Source organism: Sorex araneus, chromosome X, assembly GCF_027595985.1.
Source record: "Sorex araneus isolate mSorAra2 chromosome X, mSorAra2.pri, whole genome shotgun sequence".
Taxonomy (NCBI): Eukaryota; Metazoa; Chordata; class Mammalia; order Eulipotyphla; family Soricidae; genus Sorex; species Sorex araneus.
The window spans coordinates 350,278,393-350,298,222 of record NC_073313.1 but is presented as its reverse complement, the minus strand read 5'-3'; the positions used below and the strand labels follow the sequence as shown (position 1 = coordinate 350,298,222).

General features: G+C 43.4%; 1 protein-coding gene across 1 annotated transcript in view; it reads left to right on the top strand.

Moving 5' to 3' along the window:
- NBAS (NBAS subunit of NRZ tethering complex) overlaps window positions 1–19,830 on the top strand; it is a 388,118-nt gene that overhangs the window by 260,955 nt on the left and 107,333 nt on the right. Inside the window, exons 41-42 of the mRNA XM_055121563.1 lie at window positions 8,967–9,196; window positions 13,352–13,462. Coding sequence (XP_054977538.1) covers window positions 8,967–9,196; window positions 13,352–13,462 — 341 coding nt within the window. The remainder of the gene's footprint in view (window positions 1–8,966; window positions 9,197–13,351; window positions 13,463–19,830) is intronic.

Sequence of the window (19,830 nt, the reverse complement as noted above, 5' to 3'; positions counted from 1 at the left end):
GTACAAGTTCTTTGTATATTTTGTCTGTTAACTACATATCCACTATAAAATTTACAAATATCTTCGTCCAAACTGAGAAGTTTCTGTTGGACTTTAGTTTTGGAGTTTTTCTTTCAGACTCTTGTATTTGAAGAAACCCAGTCTTGAAGGAATCGTGGATGGGATGTCTTAAGTACATGCGAGTTTTCCGTTGACTACCTCCTGCCTCATTTTTAGTCTTTCCGGCCTCATTCTTAGCTTAAAGTAACACTGCTGAGTTCAGAATTAAATTTGACAAATTCCTGATGAATCATATGGAAATTGAAATCGAAGTATTTCAGTTGTTGCCTGCACATCACACTCAGCAGAGCTTAACTTTCACCCCATTGTTGTCTTAACTTGTTTCTACTTCAACAGCCCTCACAGTTTTCATTTTCACCCCCTGTAATCAGTCCTGTGCTTTGGAAACAATAATTTAGGTGCATTGCTGGGTTTGAATAAAAATATTGATAGAATTTGTAGGTTATTTTCGATCACAGGCTATGTATCCTGAAGGGGTGTGCCGTCCTGAAGCAGCCAGAGCAAACGACAGGAATCAGCGACCCATCTCCCCTCCATTTTTCCTTGTGGTGATATATGGTGATGACTGGCTAACTGGCAAATGGTTTATTGGAGAGAATTTTCTTCTCTAGTTGTTGTCCTGATTAACTTTTTCTTCATCATCATCGTCATCCCATCGATTGTCAAATTTCTCGAGCGGCCTCAGTAACGTCTCCATTTGTCTAAGCCCTGAGATTTTAGAAGCCTCTCTCTACTCGTCCTTCCAATGATGCCATACTTGGAGGCTCTTTCAGGATCAGAGGAATGAGACCCAGCTTGTTACTGATTTTAGCATATTAATACACCATGGGGACCTTGCCAGGCTCTCCCATGTGAGCAGGAAACTCCCAGAGTTTGCCAGTTTCTCCCAGAGGGAGAAGTAGGCTATAAGATATCGAGCGGCCGCTCCGGAGCTTGCTATTAAGTCTCTGGGTGCTGGCCGTTGACAGGATTACACAACGCTGGGGGCAGTTCCTAGCTACTGAGAGATGGGAAATCTGGGCGGAGGAGGCCCAGTCCCAATCCGAGCAGCCTTGGAGGTCTCAGCCCCGGGTCCTACACACCTGGGTTCCTCTGCTGGTTCCTTCACTGAAGTCGAAGGAACCGCAACTTTGTCTTATTTTAAGAAAATAAAACACAGAACCAAGTCATTCTAATGGTGAAAATGATGAAAAGGAAGTATTTCTCTTTTGTGTTCTTCGGGAAGTAGTTTATAGATATGCGTATTTAATGTTTTATTTCCCAGAAATGAAATAAAATACATTATTTTGTAACTTGATTTTTTTATGCTCCTGCCTTACATTAATAATTATTGTAAATGCTTGTAGAAGTATGATCTTTTTGGTGTTTTTTTTTTTCTTCCACGAAGCATAATCAGTTAGAAATGGAAACATGTCCTTTAGTTTTAAATGCTAGAGGAGCAAACACAGCAGGGAATGAAATTCAGATCTTTATGGCAGACAATTTCTAAGATGTTGCTTTTTAAGCTACTAATTGAAAATACTAAATAGAAAATTATCTCAAGTAAATAACAGCCCTAAAGGGGAGACACACCACCTGTTTAAAACTTTCCAAACAATAATACCAAGAAATGGAAACTACTAAATCAAAATGTTTTTATTGTGTCTATTCCCAAGCAGTAGATGAAGCCATCCGGCATGCTTTTGTCATGAATATTTATGCATATTTTTCAGGGCTTTGACTCTATTTTTCAGAGAAGTCATGTCCCCCCCCCCCCCCCCCCCCCCACCTTCCCCCAAGGACTGCATTGTTAAGTTTGAAGGAAAGAAAAGCAGTCTTAACATTTCCTTTTGGGAACTTTGGAGAGTAAAAGAGAGGAGAGAGAGACTTCCACTGGAGATTGAACCCAGGACCTCATGAATACAAGGCAGGCGCTCCACCACCGACTCACATCCCTGACCCTTGATTCTTTTTTATGTTGATAGTTTTTGAAGCCTATGATGTTTGGCAGTATCACTTTTGAATACTGAATATGAGAGATTTTGAAGTTATCTGCGAAGTACTTCAAAAGCTTCTTAAAGGCTAAAAGCTTTCATACCCGTGGATCTTGTCATTGAACTTAGGTGGGGAAGAGGGAAAGAGGTCCGAACGTGCTGTATACATGAGTGATTTTCACTGTGAAGTTTGGCGTAGAGCTTTTGTAGTTTAGTTAGTAGCAGAAGGGCCTGGTATAGCGGGGAGAGTCCCGCACCCCTCAGGCTTTACCCACTTCCTCCCCCTGGGGCCTTGGTTCAGGATTTCCAAGTGCTTAGTGACGCGTCTCGAACAGGAAGAGCATCTTCCTGTGCATATCCCTGAGTGGTGATGAGGGAGAAATGAAATACCGTGCAAATGCTTTACAAACCTTAAAGTCGCTGTTCATTCCGGGGCAAATGAATGGCTATGAATGGAAGTGAGTAGGGTGGTATTTCGAGAGAAGTAATGATTAAGCTTGGGGGGGAAATCATTAAAATTTGAATTGAATATTGGAAGTTATCAGTGAGCAGTGACATTTCTTGAGGAAGAAATAGAAAGTAGTAGTAATAACAATAAGGAAATAGTTTTCATAAAGCTGGAACTTTACAAGATGTTTGTCTATCTAATGTTATTTAATATATGAGGATTCTTTGTTTTAATTTTGACAGTAAAAAAAATTGACGCTTAGTTGGGAAGAAACCAATAAACCAGGTTCTTTTTTTTTTTTTTTTTTTAAGTGTATCAAATCAACACAGTATACACTTTATTTTTTTTATTTTTTTTTTATTAAATTTATTTATTTTTAATTAGAGAATCACCGTGAGGGTACAGTTACAGATTTATACACTTTTGTGCTCATACTTCCCTCATACCAAGTTTGGGAACCCATCCCTCCACCAGTGCCCATTCTCCACCACCCGTAAACCCAGTGTCCCTCCCACCCTCCCCAATCCCATCTCCCCCCCACCCCACCCTGCCACTGTGGCAAGGCATTCCCTTCTGTTTTCTCTCTCTAATTAGCTGTTGTGGTTTGCAATAAAGGTGTTGAGTGGCCGCTGTGCTCAGTCTCTAGCCCTCATTCAGCCCGCAACTCCCTTCCCCCACATGGCCTTCGACTACAATGTAGTTGGTGATCGCTTCTCTGAGTTGACCTTTCCCCGGAACGTGAGGCCAGCCTCGAAGCCATGGAGTCAACCTCCTGGTACTTATTTCTACAGTTCTTGGGTGTTAGTCTCCCACTCTGTTATTCTATATACCATAGATGAGTGCAATCTTTCTATGTCTGTCTCTCTCTTTCTGACTCATTTCACTCAGCATGAAACTTTTCATGCCCATCCACTTGACTACAAAATTCTTGACCTCCTTTTTTCTAACAGCTGCATAGTATTCCATTGTATAGATGTACCAAAGTTTCCTCAACCAGTCATCCGTTCTGGGGCATTCGGGTTTTTTCCAGATTCTGGCTATTGTAAACAGTGCTGCGATGAACATACATGTGCAGATGTTGTTTAGATTGTACTTTTTTGCCTCTCTGGGATATATTCCCAGCAGTGGTATTGCTGGGTCAAATGGGAATTCAATATCTAATTTTTTGAGAGTCGTCCAAATTGTTTTCCAGAAGGGCTGAACCAGTCGGCATTCCCACCAGCAGTGAAGAAGGGTCCCTCTCTCCCCACATCCTCTCCAACAGCGGTTGCTTTTGTTCTTTTGGATGTGTGCTAGTCTCTGTGGTGTGAGGTGGTATCTCAAAGTTTAAACCAGGTTCTTTGATGTCAATTCCTGTTTTTCCTCCATAATTAAATTTCCGTTTTCTTGGATTCCTTTGATACGTCTGTCTTTCAGTAGTATTAAGTTTTGTACAATAAAATGCTAAAAATCTTCTTACATACTTAGCAAATATTTGGTAATCTATAAATGTGAAGGGCTGGAGCAATAGTGCAGCGGGTAGGGCATTTGCCTTGCATGCGGGCGACCCAGGTTCGATTCCTCCTCCCCTCTCGGAGAGCCCAGCAAGCTACTGAGAGTATCTCGCCCCATGGCAGAGCCTGGCAAGCTACCTGTGGCGTATTCAATATGCCAAAAACAGTAACAACAAGTCTCACAATGGAGACGTTACTGGTGCCCTCTCAAGCAAATCGATGAGCAACTGGATTACAGTGATACAGTGATAACTGTGAAGACTTTAGAAGCCTATCATCAGGAAATGAATAGAATTCCAGAGGTATTTTAATCAAGAAAATGAAATAAGTAGTATTCTATACCACTGTCTCTCCACCTTTTTCTGACTATTTCCCTGTTGACACCTTGGTTACTTCCTCTCACTTCACTTGAGGCCCCTCTGGTCTATCCTGGATCCCCAAAAGGGTCATTTCGTCTCTACATGAAAAATGCTAGTTTTAACTCTGTTGTAAAACTGTTATCATTAGAGGAAAAAAACAAAGCCAAAACACAGGACTTGGGGCAGAGAGACGGTACAGCCACTGGGGTGCGTGCCTTGTATCTGCAACCCAGGTTCCAGCCTTCCATCCCTGGCGTCTCCGATGGCCCCCCAAGCCCCGTCAGGAGCCATCCCTGAGTGCTGAGCCAGGAGTAAACCCTGAGCACTGCCAGGTGTGGCCCAGAAGCCAATTTTTTTTAAATAAACAAAAAAATAAACAAGACTAAGACTCAGCTATAGCTCAAATCATATGCCCTGTTTAACACTTACCTTTGTATCTCTAGCCATTTGTACTTAAACACTTATATGTATATGCATAAAGGGATGGGGATAGGGTGGGGGAAGAATGTATAAGAGGTCAGTCCTGAAGCATTTATATAATAATACAGATAGATCAGATCTGTAAGGTTGATTTTTTTTTTTTTTTTTACTAAAAAGGCTCTAATGCCAAACCTTATTTACATATATACTGGTCTGTGTGCACATTATATACACTGGTCTCATCAAGATCAGTGTAATGTTAAATCTTACAGTTTCAAGAAATTTCCTTTCCTGTGTACCAACTATAAAAGGATGTTTCTTGGAAGACATTAACTTGGGAGGGATAGTCTACTCCACACTCACCACAGTGAACTGAATCAGGTTACTCATTCCCCCCTGTTTCTGTAAAACAGATGGTGCTGACGGATACTTGTCCCTCAAGATTTAGTTCACGCATGGTAGCATTGTATTTCTTACACACCGAAGGCTAAAATACTAAGTATTTTAAGTTAAATATTTCTTAGAAAAGTGAACATTTGCTGTAAAAGAATTTGAGATGAAAATTATTCACACTGGGTCTAGGCAGTTTTTGTTTAGTTAGGAAGATGTTAAAGGTGTTCCAAACTTTATAGGAATCTACTCTCAATAATTCGTTGGGCCGAATTACATTTTCAGTGAAATGATCCGTCTGAATCTTCAGTGGAGACATGAGATGAGAAGTAGAACTTCCTCAGTTCCACACCTGAAGGGACTTACATGGGCTTATTCTATTTTCATGATTGAATTCTTATGTATTCACAGGATTTTAGTCTTAGAAAGGTGATCATCTGGTTCCGGCATTTTTGGTTTGTGATTATGTACAGTGTTTATATCCCGATGTCCGGGGTGACTTGTTTTATAGCTCCGACAGTCACTGGTTTTTAATCCTTGGGAAAAAGCTCTGAGCTCATTTTACTTTCCCATAGAAAGAAAGGAGCGCTTCAAAATGTTATCTGTGCTTCCCAGCAAACTGTGGGGAGGGTGCCCTTCTACACTCTGTTACAGGTGAAGAAACAGGGATGTGAAGTAACTTGCCCCAAACGCCAACTCTGCTAACTGACACTCAGGAAGGAAGCCTTTCTTTGCTTTGGTGGACATGGGTGTGTGTGTGTAGATTCCCACGCTGGGGGCAGAGCAGCACCGGGAAAGGACAGAGGCAGAGGCAAGCTAACCGGAGGAGACTTTGAGAGCTAGGCAGTAAGAGAGCACATCCCTGGCGGGCTGTGGGCAGCGCCCCTGCACCAGTGGGTTTCATGGTGGTCACCAAGTCAGGTAGAAAGGACGTTGGGTTCACTGTCAGCAGTAAGGGCCCCAGTCACTGAGCCGCTGGTGCAGACACAGCAGCCTCCCCTCCAGCCCCCTGACTTCATGTCTTAAGTCCACTCTCCAGAGCCTTCATGCTCTGAGCCCCTGATGCAAGTTAGCGGTGACGATTTGCTTCCTGCTGGCACTGAGGATTCTATCTGTATAAGAATCCAAGAGGAAAACAATAGGCAATTGCCACAGTCCAAGGGATCATCACTGATAATTATGAATAAAAAAAAAAATGAAGGTGTTTAAGAAATGTGCCTGTTACTGAGCTTCCAGAATATGGAGAAGTAATTCAGCTACAGGGTGATGAGCACAGGAACATATGCCAGTTCTTAGGGTTGGAGCAGTAGTATGGTAGGGCGTTTGCCTTGCGCACAGGTCACCCGGATTCAATCCCCAGCATCCCCTCTGGTCCCCCGAACGCCCTCGGGAGTTATTGCTGCGTACAGAGCCAGGAGTAGTCTCTGAGCATCACCAGGTGTGGCCCCTAACCCAAAACAAAACCATATGCCAGTTCCTCCTGGAAATTGGACTAGGGATGACCCACTGGAAGGTCTTGGGTTTAAGTGCTTTGGGTTGTCTGAAGCTAAAGTGAGGATTTCTTGCACTGAATAGAATTTCCCTTCAGTCCCTTTAAAACCTCACAGCTTGCATAATATAACCAATCAGAATCTGCTTTCAATGTGGACTGGTGTAAGGTCTGAGCCCGAATTGCCTCATTTTGACCAGAGACCAAGCTTGGATGCCTGTTACTCCCTCCAGGCTGAGAGCATGACTGTCCAGTGCAGCTGAGGCTAGGGTAAGGCAGCATGGCTGCGGGACCACTAGAGGGCGCCTTGGGTGGCGGAAGGAAGCTGCTGCGCTGTCTCCAACCTGGCCAGGTAGTCACTTGCCCTCTAGTGAGGACAGCACCTCTGGCTTGCCACCACGCATCCAACTTAATTGATGCCCAGGCCACAGAATGTGGCGCCAACCTTCTATCAGGAGGGAAACCTTTGACGAGGGAATAGGTTTCTGACTGATGTGCCGTGTAGCCAGCTGTAGAGCTGGCACGTCCGTCCCCAGCAGTAGCTGCCCAATGCCATGGGAAGTGACAGACTAGTTTTTGGTCTCCCCGCTTCGGTTTTAACGTTATATAATATATATTTAAATCCTTAAATGAAAGTTGTCTTCAGAAACAAACAAACAAAATGTCATCGGTAGCAGCACGAAGACTGGAGACATGGGGTCTGCCTTGCCTGTGTCTGTCCAGAAACATCACCAGGTGAGGCTGGTTCCCAGCTCACTTTCTCAGAGCAGTTAGGGGTGCTTTATTCACTTGGTCCTGAGCTTGATCGTGCCCTAGACCCTGTGGTGGAATGTGCCTCCCTGTTTTCCCCTGGCCTTTTTCTTATACCCGAGTAGTTCTGGATAACTCTTCCAAGAAGACGTCTTTGACACTTACTCAGGTCCCACTCCTCAGCTCCCCTTGGTCCCCACTGCTTACGATCTCACACCACTTTATAGCTGTTTACTTGGTTGCCTCTCCTCACAAACTGCCTGGACAGATGGTTTTAATACATCTAAGTAAGTTCCCTAGTACATAATTGGTGCTCACACACACACACACACACACACACACACACAAAAGAACTTGTTGAACGAGTAATAGATGTTCTTGTAGGTTCCATTGGAGAGTCAGTTTTCAATCCCAGGTGACTTTGACCTGAGACATATATCTGTGGTTTCTGAGAGAAGGGCATATGCATAGAGGCAGAGAAAGTCATTAAGGATTGTAGCGTTGGCTTTTTTTTTTTTTTTTCAGATTCCCCTGCTAGAATCCAAGATTTCAATAATTGGTTTTTATCAGTACTTCCAGATTGTTCCTTAATAGGATCAAGAGAGAGAATGTCAGGCTCGGTTTGGTAATATAGACTCGACATTGACAAATCTCCTCTGTGGCTCAGAGTAATGGCTCACACAACACCAGCGCTGACAGCTTACTCTAATTAGATATGTTTCTGAGAATCGAAGGTAGAGTTTGGAATTTTTTCCTAATTTGCTTTTACCAGAATATGTACCATATTTTCCTGGAAATCAGGAGTGATTGAGTTACTGTTGTTCGAGTATTAGCCTCCCTGTTAACGAATTCCAAATCATGACCGAGCTATTACTGCCTAGTGACATGCAGACCAACATTAATATAAATAAATACAGGCAGTCAGTCATTTATTTTCCTCCTCTGCCAGCTACTGGAATCTGGATTTTGTTCTATTTGAATAATTTTATTATTTTTTTTGTGAAGTTACTTAGAATTATAGAGAAGTATCTCACTGAACCCCAATTTTGAGCAGAGTGGAAATTGGTTGAATGCTTTCTCTGTGCAATTGGGAGTGTTTGTGATTTGAAGAACAGGGATGGGACTTATCCCTCACTGACCTCTGGAGAAAACATACTTCTCAGCTGTCTAGACATTTATGGTGGGATTATCGAACTGCTCCTTTGAGGCTGTGAATATTTAGAGCATCCAAAAAATTTGTCCAGAGCAATGATGACGAAAATTTTTTACAGGGTGAATTATTATAAATGATCATGTAGTTGTTGAGCAGCTCTGATGAAGGTAGATGGTAGTTGAATGACAAGAATCGTATTATTTAAGTGCGTGGACATTCTAAGGTGGAAGAGCAGTAGCAGGAGAAGCCTGCGTGTAGATGTGGCTCTGTGTCTTACCACTGTGGCCTACACAGTGTACCAGCTCCGGAAGCTGGTTCTCACTGCTCAGGGGGGTTGTCAGCCTTGATTAAAGGCCGTGATGTAAAGAACCCCGTCGGTGGATGTGAACCTCATCTTGTCGTTCTTCTGTTGTCATTAATGTTACGCACAGGCTGACCCTAAAGAGCTAATCAAGACGGTTACCCGGCACGTGACTCGATACGGACACGAAGCCTGGCCCGAGGATGTCGTTTCACTGACCAAGCAGCTGCGTTACTACAACGAACGTCTTCTGGATTTCACTCAGGCCCAGGTCCTTCAGGGCCTCCGCAAGGGTGTGGACGTGCAGAGATTCACCGCAGACAGCCAGTACAAAAGGGAGACCATCCTCGGGCTGGCAGAGTAAGGGATACTCTTCGTCTCACAAAGTTGAATGACCAGAACTGTAATCAGCTTTGAAAACTCACGTTTATGGTTTTCGTAGACCAGACTTTTCCCCATTCCTCCTGTTATGTGAGTTGTGTGTGGCTTTTCAATGAATTTTGAAAATGCAGATGCAGAAAAATATGTTGAACTTGCAGGTTTAAAGAGTAAGGAAGGGAAGTATTATTGTTATTTTAAACTTAAATTTATAAACTTGGGGGGTGGGAGGGGTTGGTGTAGCATCCGACGGTGCTCATTATTTATTCCTGGCTCTGTGCTTAGGATCACTCCTGGTGGGCCTCAGAGGACCATAGGGGGTGCCAGGGATGAAACAGAGTCTGCCACATATAAGGCACATGCCCTACCCATATTATTGCCCCATTCCCTTTTTTATTAACCTCTTTTTCACTGAGGTCCTGTGACTGACATATCTGTTAGTCTGTTGATAGCTTTCTGTGTGTATATTTCCACAGCTTCCACCAATATGCCCATCCTTCTCCCCAGGAATTAATATTTTTCAAGATCTCCTATTTTGATTCTTATACCTGAGACCCAAGTCATTCCTACGTTAAGAGGAGAGTACATGTACCCATAGGTGAAGTATGAAGCATATCATAGAAATCCAAAGCAAAAAAGATAGTGGTTGACTTTTATTCCTGACTGGAAGTCTCAGTTTTTAAAGCCCATGGCAAAATAATGTATCTCTTATTTTTAAAAATTGAACACAGTTGTCTCCATGCCAAAGGAAGAACCCACAGTTTGCATTCAGGGGTGCTGGTTTGGGCTGGGCTCCTGGAGAAGGAAGAACTCACCCGTCCTGCCATCTCCCTCGGTGGGAACTGGACGCAGCTGCCACCGGTTTCCCGGGTCCCTTCCGCCCTCTGAGGAGAGGAGCGAGCCCTGGAGGGAGTGGCAGCGCCAGGCCCAGTAGGGTGGGTTCCTGGGAGTTCCTTTCTAAACTCGGAGGGTCTGCTTTAGGCGTTTCTACTAGTCTCCATTACTTGTTCAGATTAAATGAGGATTACACAGTAGAAGGGGGCATGTCCAATCATAACAGTTGTCGGATAGAGAGATTTTGCTCTTAATACCAGAGTTACTCGAGCAGGCAACATCATTATTTTTAGACAGCAAGTACTCTGTTACCGGCTATCTAAATTTTGATTTGTAAATATATATATATATATATATATATATGTATGTATGTATGTATTTTAATCCTCTTTATCACCTGAACACCCTCCCTATTTTTAGAGCTGAGGAGAGCTTACATTAAGTAACCGACGTATTTCTATCGCTGATCAGGATCACAGCTATGTTTTTTAATATTGATCTGTCACCTAGCCATCGATCGCGTTGTCCCCACGACTGACCATCGTGCTTGCTCGCGCTGCTTGGCTGTGTGCACGAGGAAACACTCACGTGCATCCAGTCTGGGCTCCTGCCTTTGAGACTAAGGCTAAAAGGTGCCGATATTTAAGGGCCATTCCTGCCTCCTTAGATGTTACATAAAATAACAAAAATCGTCCTGGGTATGGCAAAAGGTTTATGTTATCATTCATCAATACTGTTTCATTCTTTGAAAAAGTAGCCTTGAGGAGCTGGAGTGATAGCACAGCGGGCAGGGCGTTTGCCTTGCACGTGGTGGATCCAAGTTAAAGAGTCCCAGCATCCCATATGGTCCCCCGAACCCCGCCAGGGGTAACACCTGAGCATTGATGGGTGTGATCAAAAAAGCAAAAAAGAAAAAAAAAAGTAGTCTTGATACCTTGTAATTATTTATAATGTTGGGCTTCTATTAGAAATATCTCAGATTATCTTTATTTTCGTGTTTTTAATTTTTATTTTATTTGGGGAGGGGGGGAACGGGTAGCTTGCCAGGCTCTGCCCATGCGGGCGGGATATTCTCGGTAGCTTGCTGGGCTCTCCAAGAGATATGTCTGAACTCCATCAAATGTGGTGTGGTAATTATGGAAAATGGGTAGGAAGTGTCTTATAATGTGTCGCGTGGTCGTGAAACAGCAGCACAGTCCGGAAAGCGGCCTGGAGCATGGCGGCAGTTGGGTCATGGAGGTCGGCTGCTGGGGCTGGGTCCCTCGGGACGGGGAGGGCTCTCACCCTTACCACTCTGGGGAACCCCTAGTGAAAACAATCTGGTGCGAGTCCAGTGTGAGAAATACAATGAAGGAATATGCTAGAGACCCTCCCTCAGTACTTCTGGGGATGGCCTGGTGCCCCAGCACTGCTGGGCCCACACAGCCCTGGGAACAGGTCTGAGCCGAGACCCATGAGTCCTGCACTGTCAGGCCTAGTATCACCGACCCATATGGGGTCATGGGGGCACTTTTAATGCACGTTTCATCTGTTTGCTGTATTATGCATATGGCCACATATACATAAAGAATACGCTAAAGAGACTTATGCGAGAGGTGAGGTCTCAAGGATGTATAGCCTACCGGATACAGAAAACGTTTGCCAAACCCAGCTCACAAATCAGGTAACTATCCTGATTTCCTTAGCTGTGATTATGAGCGTCTTAGTACTATTATTTGATAATAAGAAGCGTTTTTATATCTACTTCTGAGAAAGGGTCCTGCAATAATCTTTTCAAAGTGGCTTTAATGTGGGTACTCTGGATCAGAATGCCTTATGTCCCAGGAGGTTTTCAAATCTCGTGACTCAGTTCCCGAGCCGAACTGCTCCCTGGCCGTCGACTGCCTCTGTGAAGTCCACCCCATTAGCAGCTCGGGCCCTTTCCGTCTCCTCACCTGGCAGCCATCGTTCTCTGTCCCCCATCTGCCACCTCTGCTGCTTAGCTGGAGCTTTGTTTTGTTCTTTGAATTTTCACGTAGGCCCAGGGATGTGTCATACCAGTGAAGTTTCAGACAATATTCCAACCCACCCCTACCACCAGAGTGCCAGCATCCCCCCAACAACATCTCTGGGTCCCCTCCAGCCCCACTGCCCCACCCCCTTGACAAAGGCAGTTCTCTCGGCCAGCTCTTGGGCTTTGTTGCCATTGATCCTGTGTTAATCTCTTACGATGTTTCCTCATAGCCCACACATGAGAGCTGTCACTCTGGACCTGTCCGTCTCCTTCGGACTTCACTCAGCACGATCCCTTCAGTTCTCACCGTGTAGCAGTGAACTGCATGGTTTCATTTTCATTTTTTTCTTGTAGTCCAGGGGTATTCATTTGTGGATATTCTCACCACAGATTCTTTATCCGCGCCTCTGTCTCCGCCACTTGGCTTGTTTCCAGCTCACAGCTATTATGCATAGTGCCAAAATGATGAACATAGGATTATAGAAACCTTTTTGAAATACTGCCTTTGGACTCTTGGATGCCAAGAAGTTTATGCCTTTTTCTTTTTAAATCTTTTAACCTTCAGCTCAAATTGTGCGCTTTGTTTTTGGTATCTTGTTATCTTCTCTGTTAGTACTCCTTCTGTCACACGTCATATCTGGCTTCATGCTGTTCATCTTCACTGGACTGAGTTTCTCAAGAAATATTCTTTAATATATACTAAGCAGCTAGCATAGTAGCTACTGCAGTAGAGAAGGCTTAAAAATGTGTTGCGTTGGTCACTGTTCTGTCTCAGATGTTTCCTGGAGGACTAGGATACATATCCTTTGCATATTATTTGTTTTGTAGGTTCTAGTGTCCCAGAGCAGTTTTTGTTTTTGTCTCTTTTACTGGGCTATTTTTGGAATAGAGAGTTTGTTGTTGTGAGAGACTGTTCTGTGCATTGCAGGATGCTCAGCATCATGCCTCACTTCTTCCCACGAGTGGCACCAGCCTGCCACCACATCCTCCCCTACTGAGACAATCAAAATTTTCTCCAGACCATTTGAAGGGCCCGTGGGGGATAAAATTGCCCTCAGTTGAGAGCCACTGGCCTAGACAATTCTTTGTAGATTGTAATAAGCCACAGCGAGCGAGCGAGCGAGCAAGAGAGAGGAGCCTTAAAATTCCTTGGAGGAACTTTCTGGGAATTACCGAGAAATGCCTTGTTAAGGAGAGGGCTGACTGTACCCCTCTCGGCGGGCGGGCAATCCTTGTGCACATTTTCTTTCCTGATTAAGGTAATGTGTTTCTCTTCTCTCTCTTCCCTGTGGCGGATGGTCGACCTGAAGGACACTTGAGGAAGATGTCTTCAGCATTGCTCTTTCTCTGGCACAGCGCTACAGTGTCTCCCGCTGGGAAGTTTTTATGACCCATTTGGACTTCCTGTTCACCGACAGTGGGTAAGCATTCCGTTCAAATATTAGTTGGTTTCTGTGTCTTTCTTTTCAGAGACTGTTTTGAGTTGCCAAGCACTATTTCAGTTTTTCTTTCCTTTTCCTATAACAGACCAATATATGTCTATGATTTTTTTTCTTCCTACGTCTTTGATATACCATTATTCTGATGACTTGTTTTAGTTTGTGAGCGTTAATAGATTCCGTACTGTTCATTTGGTCGTTCTTGGAAAGGGTTTTACTGAGAATCCTGCTGTGCTAGGATCACCGAGGGACACCAGGATTATGATAGGGAGCAGAGCAGGCATCTGGCTGTCTGGGAACTTACCGTCGGCTGTTGGGTGCGGGAGACAGATCGTCATTGAATGACCTAAGCAAGTATGAAATTGAAACTGTGAGAAGTGCTGTAGGGGAAGACCCACTTGAGGAAATAACGCTGGGACTGAGACTTTGTCAGAATTCCTGCTCTGTACTGGGAAAAGGGAACCACTTTCCAGGAGACAGAACAGTTAAGCACAGAAGCCCTTTGCAGGAAGGAATATGGGGAGTGTGAGGGCTTGGTGTCCGGATGGTGGGGTGAGGCTCAGAGCATCAGGAGCACCGTAATGCTACGGGACTGGAAAAGCCCAGAAGGCAGACACTGTGCCAGGACTGGGCAGAGCTCTTTTCCCCAAGAGAAATGGGACGCTGCCTTAGGATTTGGGTGAAGGAAAGAGAAAAAAATACAATCGGCTGTCCATTTCAAGATGTTCACTTTGGCAATCATAGGAGAAAAGATTTCAGGAAGGTCAGAACAGACACAAAGAAGCCAGTGTACATTGGGAGGGAGTTATAGTTCTGGTCTGTGTGACTGGTCACCATCACTTGGGAGGCCAGTTTTGAAAGTACGGAAATTAGAGGTGAGAGTGGGCGTTAGAAATAACGAGGATGTAAACTAGCAGCAGTTACCAAATATGACAAGTTGATCAATACAGATAAACTAGACGTGAAGGGACTGAAAGGGGAAGGGCCAAGCACCTCACCAGATTTGTTCTTATTCTGCCAATTGGAGGACACCATCATTCAGTAAGGCAGGGGGTTCTAGACAGGAGCAGAGATTTTTTTAAAAAAAATTTTTTATTAGTGAATCACCGTGAGGTATAATTACAAATTTAAGAACTTTCGTGTTTGCATTTCAGTCATACAGTGAATCGTTTACCCATCCCTCCACTAGTGCCCATTCTCCTTCACCAATGTTCCCAGTATCGCTCCCACCACCCCACCCCATCCCCTACCACCCCACCCTGCCTCTGCGGCAGGGCATTCCCTTTTGTTCTCTCTCCTTTGGGGTGTTGTAGTTTGCAACAGAGGAATTGAGTGGCCATCATGTTCGGTCTATAGTCCACTTTCGGCACGCATCTTTCAACCCAAATAGGTCCTCCCAACATCCTCTACTTGGTGTTCCCGTCTCTATCTCAGCTGCTTTTTCCCTGAGCATGTGAGATGAGTTTCCAAGCTGTGGGGCAGACCTCCTGGTCCTTATCTCTGCTGCTCTTGGGTGTTAGTCTCCCATTCTGTTACTTTATATTACACAGATGAGTGCGATCTTTCTATGTCTGTCTCTCTCTTTCTGACTCATTTCACTTAACATGATACTTTCATGTTGATCAACTTATATGCAAACTTCATGACTTCATCTCATATAACAGCTGCATAGTATTCCATTGTGTAGATGTACCAAAGTTTCTTTAAGCAGTCATCTGTTTTTGGGCACTCTGTTTTTTTCCAGATTCTGGCTATTGTAAATAGTGCTTTAATGAACATACAAATGCAGATGTCATTTCTACTATACCTTTTTGCACGTCCAGGATATATTCCCAGGAGTGGTATAAGACCAGAGATTTTGAGGGGAAACAGCAAAGGAATAGAGTTGGAAATGCCCAAGAAAGAGGTCATGTAGGCTGCAGATCCTGTAGATTTGAAATTCAAAAGAGAAAGATAGGACAGGAAAAACAGAGATGAGAAGTTCGCTGCTCCATGAATGGAAGGGAGGTAGAAAGAAGGACTTGACACAGACCTTGGGGACTTTCCATTGTTAGTGGAGGAAGAGCTTTCAGCAGAAGTGAAAAGAGAGGACCTGGAAAGGTGGGAGAAATAGTTTACTCCTAGAAGGGGGGCAGGGGCGGGGAAGGGGAGGATAGAATGGGGCTAAATGCCTGTAATTTAGCATCTTTCATTTTTACTAATCACTTTGAATATTTAATATCTACATTTTAGAAAAACTGTTTATGCAATTGCTACCTGGGGGATAGTGGTCTCTGATAAATATTACATCAACTACATCATATTTCAGGGACAGTGAGATATTCAAATATATTTTTCATATTTTGTGCTTATTGGCATTTTATTTAGTATCCTTTCATTGAATGTTCCATAAATGGGTATCATATCTGTGCAAACAGGATGCTTCCTCGGTTTCTGAATATATTACAAATTATCAGGCAATCTCGTAATGTGCAGAACTGTTCCTGGTATATCATTATACCTGATAGCAGCGTGATTATGCAGCCTCACAGCAATTACAAAAGCAGGAAATCATTACCTCTTGGCATCATTACTTGTGAGTGACAAAACACCTAATATTGATTTACCAAGTGGTGTTTGGTGCTGCCTGTTCTTAACTTCAAAAGCAGTAGTTTGCCTTTCTACTCAATCAGACTTGGTTACACAGCTTATTAAAAAAGCAGCCTTGTTAATCCAACAGAAGTTGCCCGACCTTTACTTTCTGAGACAAAGCCAGTGGAAGTTAATAGGTCAGCATTACATGCAAAAGGCAGTTCTTTGCCTCTGTGTGATTTTCCTTTTCTTTTACAAAGGTGTTTCTGACATTGGTTTCCCTAGAATTTCACATTCTCCTTTCTCTTGGTTGATTCTGTAGCGATTACCTACCTGTGTACATGCATGGAGAAGCGTGAGCACAAGTTTAGGTGAGGCAGTATTATAGAATGGAGTTTAACATTCACCTCAAATAGCTGTAGCAAATCCTGTCTTTTTTCAGCTGTAACATAATTCTTGCAACATAACTCAGTGATCTGAATTCATCTTCCTTAACTATACGGTGTGATGAAAATGAGACGATTTAATGGTAAAGTATTGATCCTGAGTACTCGGCACATGATTGGTGCTTATCTAATGATGGTTGATTCTGAAACTTCACTCCTTAAGAAATAGATCACTCCCACAAGCAGCTGCAGTTCTCCCTTTCTCTTTCTCAAGTTTCCTTTTTCCTAGAAGTTCTGAAGAGCAGTGATGCCTTTGGCCTGCCACGTACTTCTGAAATAAGTTGCAGACACTAGCTTTCTTAACCTGTTGATTCTTTGGGGGGTATTCTCAGCCAACCATTCTCAGGGCTAGTTTATTAATCATTGAAAACTTCATAGCCATCCTCACCCATTAGCAGTTTGGTGAATCTTTAGTGAAGACTTCAAACAGCATTAAATGCTCGTGTTGGTGGAAAGGGTTTGGATATAACTACCAACCTGTATCCTTAGGCAGGTTTCTTAAACTGCTTGAGTTTCTGTTTTCTCAGAAAACAGAAGGTTAGGGACCACTAACCTTACTTTGAAGGGTTTTGAAGATTAGAGAATGTCTCAGAGGGCCTGAAAGATACTAGAGTGGGCAGGGCGTTTGCTTTGCAAATACTCAAACCAGGTTCAATCCCCAGCATCCTGTATCGATCCCAAGAACTACCAGGAGTGACCCCTGAGTGCAGAGCCAAGAGTAACCCTTGAGCATTGCTGGGTGTGACCCAAAGGGGAAAAAAAACCCAACAACAACAAAAACCAAAACCAGCAGCAACAGTAAAAGAGAACGCCGGGCTGGAGTAATAGTGCAGCCGGTAGGGCGTTTGCCTTGCACATGGCCGATCCGGGTTTGATTCCTCTGTCCCTCTCGGAGAGTATCCCGCCCACACGGCAGAGCCTGGCAACCTACCCATGGCGTATTCCATATGCCAAAAACAGTAACAACAAGTCTCACAATGAATTACTGATGCCCTCTCGAGCAAATCGATGAGCAAAGGGATGACAGTGATTCATTCAGACAGTGATGGAACATATAAAGTTAAGTAATTAGGCTGATGAGAACTGTGTCTTAATCACTCATTCTAGTCATAGTTCTTTTGTCAGTTCTGGGGACTTCATTCAGATGCATCTTTAAGTTTGGTACACAAGATCATTTTTAAGTTCCAGAGAATACTTTTAGCTGATGGAATAGTGCCATATTTGTTCTATCATTACATATTAGTTTTATAGTGTCTTTCTATTTCAAGTAGTTTGCTGTGCAAGAAAATTGCATCCTTGTCCTTGTAGAGTTTATATAAATTTAGAACTTTATATAAGCTCAATAAGTTCTGTTAAAACAATATCCTTATATATAGAACAATATCCTTACTCATATAGAGCTTATATTCTAGGGATACTCCTTTTCTCCCCTGCTCACAACACATATATCCAAAAACAGATAGAGCATATATCTAAAATTATAGGAAGTACCCTAAAGTTGGACTGAAACGATAGCACAGTGGGTAGGGCATTTGCCTTGCACGTAGCCGACCCAGGTTCGATTCCTCCGTTCCTCTCGGCAATCTACCGAGAGTATCCTGCCTGCATGGCAGAGTCTGGCAAGCTACGCGTGGCGTATTCAACATGCCAAAAACAGTAAAACTAGTCTCACAGTGGAGACGTTACTGGTGCCCACTCGAGCAAATCGACGAACAACGGGACAGTAGTGCTCCAGTGCTATCCTAAGATTAAAAACACAGGAAGGAAGATAGGGGAGACCGCTTTGGGGACTTGAAAATAACTCTTTTTAAAGGTGATTTTGAAGAAGAGATGTTCCAGGCAGAGGGGATAGCTTGTGAGGCAGGAAAATTCTTGACATTATTGTTCTTTGTTAAAGAAAAAAAAGTGACTGAACAAAGTGAACAAAGGAGAACTAGGTAAGACTGGAACTACCTTTATCTGTGAACTTTGACTACACTCCTTTGCTTCTCTCGGCTTTCGGGAGCAGATCTGAAGGTCACGCAGCCTCTTTCATTCACTCTAGCATCTGCTTTGTAGTCGCCAGGGTGATTGATCATTCAGGTGTTTTTCCTAGGATGGCAGAAATCATATCATCTTTGTGGATTAATACTTCCTTCTTCAGACCTGTGAGAAGGGTTCTTGGCGATAGAGACGTTGAATGAGATGTGTGTTACTGCAGTCAGCTCCATATGCTCTGGTAGATTCTTCTTTTTTTTTTTTTTCATGAAGAAAGATGATTTTTTTAAAATTTATTTTATTGAATCACCAAGTGGAAAGTTACAAAGTTCTCAGGCTTATATCTCAGTTACACAATGTTCAAACACCCATCCCTTCACCAGTGCCCATATTCCACCACCAATAAAAACAAAAACAAAAGCAAAAACAAAACAAACAAAAAAGAAAACAGTATACATCCCACCTCTCACCCCCCAACCCACCCGTGCGTGAGTGATAATTTCACTTCCTTTTCTCTTTACCTTGATTACATTCTAGATTTCAACACATAACTCACTATTGTTGTTAGAGTTTCAAAACAGACTCACTATTTTTGTTGGAATTTATCCCCTAAGAATACAGCTCTATTAATAGGGAAATATTTGATAATAAGTTTCCCACTGATGAGAATGAAGAGATAAAATGTTTACAAGAGATAAAATTGTAAACCGTGGCCGCACGGTTTACAATTTCTGTATTATAGTAATTAAGTCCGCGAAGATTTAAGTTTGAAAATGAATCATTTCCCTTCCTGGAACAGCATGTAGCCAAAGTTAGTTCACAGTCTCCATACATGGGTGCAAGCACTTGCTCGAACCCCAATTCCTAAAGCTGTCTCTGGTTCCCGCTCGTTCCACATCCACCGGCTCTGCAGAGGCATGGGCACCCAAGCCGAAAACCCGGCCGGCCGGAGCTGAGCACCGGCCCCGGCTGGGGCTGGCCCTGTATCCCGCAGCTGTTTCAAGTTCAAAGCACACATTTTTTTTTCCCCCCCTCTGGTAGATTCTTTGGATTTCAGGTCAAAGGATGAGAAAGACCAAGTCATAGCTGGGAAGAGATATACAAGATATACATATATTACAAATTATAATGCATCTGCTTTTTTGTCAGGTGAAGCAGAAGGTACCCAGATTCTCTGCCTGAGGGTTGCTCTTGCTCATTGTCAAGTTTGTGTCCAGAGAGCCACATTGTAAAAAAATTCTAATCTCTGGTCTTCTCTTCTGTCTTTTCTTCCCTTAAGAAAACCCAACTTAGGGCTGGGGAGACAGTACAGAGGTTAATGCAGATCCCCTTTCCCACACCTGGTTCAGTCCCCAG